This window comes from Solanum tuberosum, unplaced genomic scaffold (assembly GCF_000226075.1).
Source record: "Solanum tuberosum cultivar DM 1-3 516 R44 unplaced genomic scaffold, SolTub_3.0 scf00841, whole genome shotgun sequence".
Taxonomy (NCBI): Eukaryota; Viridiplantae; Streptophyta; class Magnoliopsida; order Solanales; family Solanaceae; genus Solanum; species Solanum tuberosum.
In genome coordinates, this window is record NW_006239783.1 from 165 (window position 1) to 4,302 (window position 4,138).

The 4,138-nt window shown below is 31.2% G+C and overlaps 1 protein-coding gene across 1 annotated transcript; it reads left to right on the forward strand.

Moving 5' to 3' along the window:
- Nucleotides 1–743: 743 nt before the first annotated feature.
- On the forward strand, nt 744–3,714 carry LOC102584621 (uncharacterized). Its single transcript, XM_006367633.2, has 3 exons — nt 744–851; nt 1,152–1,452; nt 3,184–3,714. The coding sequence occupies exons 1-3, from the start codon at nt 849–851 to the stop codon at nt 3,201–3,203; spliced, it is 324 nt and encodes a 107-aa protein (XP_006367695.1). The 5' UTR covers nt 744–848; the 3' UTR covers nt 3,204–3,714.
- Nucleotides 3,715–4,138: the final 424 nt, after the last annotated feature.

The following is a 4,138-nucleotide window of genomic DNA, read 5'->3' on the forward strand; positions in this document are numbered from 1 at the left end:
AATAAAATTTTTATGAAAAAAGTATTATAAATCATAATAATTAATAGCTTAAAATATTTGAAAACATATAAAAAGTTTTTGTTAACTTTCAAAATTTCATCTATACCACATAAATTGGGAGAAATATAGATATATAGATATTTTAAGTTGCTAATGATTGCGAGTTATAGTACGTTTTATGTAATTTTCATATATATTACTCGCTTTGTCCTGATTTATGTGATACAAATGAAATTTCAAAAGTCAATAAATTTTTTATAAGTTTTTTTTTAAATTAACTTGTTATTTATTGTGATTTATAATATATTTACGTAAAACATACTCTAAATAAAAATAATTAGCAACTTAAAATATATAAAAACATACTAAAAAATTGATTAACTTCAAAGTTCATATGTACCACATAAATTAAAACAGAAACAGTAACATATATTGGGCCCCGTACTGGCACGGGGTCCCATATCTAGTTATTATTATTACTATATATTATATATTATATTACCCTTATATATAAGCCAACAAGAAAAGGACTATCACTGCAATATGTAATTGTACATCATGTTGTGTGGATTGTAGTTTTATGTAGGCTTATTTATTGATTGATGAATACACGTGTGCACACTTCTCTTTGCCAAACAAATATAAGCCAAAAAAATGAGAGGTTGTAGGAATACAACTGTAGGTGCCTGTACCAAAGTGCTTTAACAATTGTACTTTATAGCCACGTGTAGGTACTTTGAAACAGATGTCTTACAATTACTCAACTCCTACACCTTAACCAAAATTTGCTCTCAAGTCTGTCTTCTCTTGGTTCACTCGATGAAGCAGGGGAAAAGGCATCAAAAGTCATGGTTAATCCCTTTACTTTGTATATTTTTGCCAAATTTTGCTTTATACGTCTGCCTCCTCTATCTGAATTGTCTCATTCATCTCCTCTATCTGAATTGCCTCATTCATGCTCCTTCATTGAGTTCCTCTGGATATATTTTCTATTTTAGTTTTGCATGTGTTTGAACTAGAAGTTTCACGATTTTGACGGAAAATACAAGCTAATTACTTAGTTTTAGGTTTGGATCTAACTTTTTTATGATTGTTTTATTTTCGTAGTGCCCGCATCTTCAAAATGAATTGGGACGCTTTCTAATTTGCAGAAATCGAGCTCAGGCGGCGGTGATGTGAGTGGGGGATGTTATCTGCAGCTGAGCAGCAGGAGGCTGGAGAAACCCTTGGTGGGTTTTGAAAAGAAAAGACAGAAACACCCTTTGAAGGAATCGAAAAGACAGAATCGGAGTTTGAGGGTGAGGGAGATGAACGACAATCTTGGAATTATGGGTCTGTTGAGGGTGAAGAGGAGAAGAAGGAAGAAGTTCATGTACAGGAAAATCAGAAGGAAATTGACAACAATGGCAGCTTTGAAGGTGAAAACGTGCTGGAATTTGATGGTACAGAGAGGTGAGTTTTCGCCTTTTCAGGCTTTTTTTAACTTCAATTTCTTCATTTTGTTAAATTTTCTCGATGTAATTGTTAGATTTATCAGTATGCATGTTACAATTGATGATTAGGGTTGATGCTCTGTTTACTGGTAAGTCAGAATTCGAACTCTCACCAAAAAGGTGAAAGTTTGGGTAGTCATCAAGAGGCTCTCTACACTTAGGGCCCGTTTGGCCATAAATTTCCCAAATAATATTTCGGGGAAAATTTGGCAAATGGTGTTTGTCCATACAATTTGCCATTATTTGACAAATATTTTTGGCAAATATCCCAAATTCCCAAATACTAGTTTTTTTTAGTATTTGGGCCAAATCTCATTATTTGGGATCTTTTGAAAATTAAAATTTTACACCAAACTTTTATCTTTTACAAAAACACCCTATATAGTAGTTGTTTGCATTGTATTACATAATTTTTTACGTGAACACCAAAGTAGTGATGAAATATTTTGTGGATATGAAAGTGATGATATGGTTGTTGATTCATCCATTGTATATCAACATTTTTATCAATTAGATCTAAGCATATGAAGTCATGTCGATTTATTTCTGCATTTCAAGTTCTCTCTTTTCTATCTGATTCTAGAATTTCTTGAGTGCTTTATGTAATATGAGATTCATATGAAATATACCACTTTTACTGCATCGTGAGCACGGGTGCACACATGTCCTTGCCTGTTCACATCTCGAAAAGAAATCTTCTTAGGAGCTTGAAGTGTGTCCTGGTCTTTTCCTTGTAATGTTTGCATGACTATCCAGTAAAAGTATTATACCTCCAATGTGGAATTAGATAAGCTAATATGCAACTTTCTCTATATCTTTTTAAAATTAACAACTTCTCTTATGCATCTCATTTTCTCAACTGAGGTACTTAAGGAAAAAAGGCATGAGAAAATAAAGAGCAAAATAGTTTATTTCGTTTCTAATGAAACCAATTAGCATTCAAATACTCAAGTGTGGAGATGCATTTATGTAAGTATATATTGAAAACTCTCATTTTAATTTATGATGTGTAAACAAGACGAGTAGACGATGAGCTCAAAGGAATGAAGTTAAAAATACATCGATATCCTTATTGATGCAGAGTTTTTTCATCAGGCCAAGCTTGGTGGGCGCAAAAGTCAATTTTTTTTTGTTGTAACTGAACGATGCAAGTGTGTGACATCTCTAACCCATTTGTTATATCGTGTTATTGGAAGCTAATAGCATTTGAGTGTTTCTGTTTTCTTATAGTATGATCTACTATGTGTTTTCAAGTGTGGAGGTCTTCTTTCCTTCACACATTAATATATTTGATGAAAGTTGTTTTCAAACTTCTTAGTAAAGAATGGTTCATTGATGTTAGAAATAATTGAAATTCTGTGAACTTTATTTCAGCCTTCACAAACTAAAAGAGAGGTGTACAACTACTATATTTGATGTGGAGTATCTTAATTAGATGTGTGTTTTTGATCTTTCATAAATGAATCTTAATATTTAAGGTGCAATTATTTTGAAGTGTTGTCTCTTGATTATTCTTTGTAATGATTTTTTTTTTTTTGCTATAGCAAGGAACTTTTCTATGCATGAATTAAAGAAAAATGTTGATTTTTAAGTCTCTTTATTAAGTTACAGTTCATATTGTAAATCCTTTAATTGATTACCATTTTGTTGAAGTGCTTAGTTATAACAGGGACCTTAATTTGGTATGTAGGATTTGAAGAAGAAAGATGAGTCCAACCATGCAGGGGTTGCTATTGAAGAGCAATACAAATGACATTTACCTGAGAAAATTACTAAATAATTAAGGAGTATGCATAAGAGCAATTTCAAGTTTATCACCCTTCTATCATTGATGTAAGTTGTTCTACTTGGAGCAAGTCATTAGGTGCCATTAGCTAGAAGCTAATGAATTTTTAAATTTCTCAACTACCATAAAAAAAAAGCAAAATCTTTCGGCTCAGGCCATTTTGAGGCATATTTCAGATCCTACATTAACTACATGTAAAAAAATTACTACTCACTTGGCCTTAAGATGATATATATTATTGATCATGTTTCATTTTTTTGTACCCAGTAATCAAGATGATCAGTAAACTAGATGAAATGAGAAAAATTAGCCCAAGTGTTCAGTATAGTTTTATATAATGAAGTACAAACTAAAGTTCTAATCTTTAGCAGGACAAGAGAAAAAATATGTCCATGATATCTTAAGATTGCTTTCTAATATGAGTAGCCAAAGAGTTGATCCAATTTCATTTCCTTTTTTATTTTTACCTATTTTGGTCAATATAAACATAAGTTCAAAGATAAACTCTCATTCATCTTTTTGCTTTCTATTAACAGTAGTCAAATGTGCTTTTGGATTAGTTAGAACATGTATGACAAGTACAATGAAACTTTAAATTATAAAAGAACTACTTTCTTCTATCTAGATCTTATGATATAAATTTGTAATATACGGAAATTGTGAAGATCTTTCTTGATCAATCCCTTTGATACTCATTCTTTAGGAATAAGGAAGAGCATTTTCAAGTTTGCATTTGTTCATTTATAATCTAATTTCTTCTACTTCATATTTATTTAATATGAATATTTTGCCTCTCTTTTTTGTTGACACATTTAACATAAACTTGCCCCACTATTTCTGGTGCTGTGGCCTTTTCAGT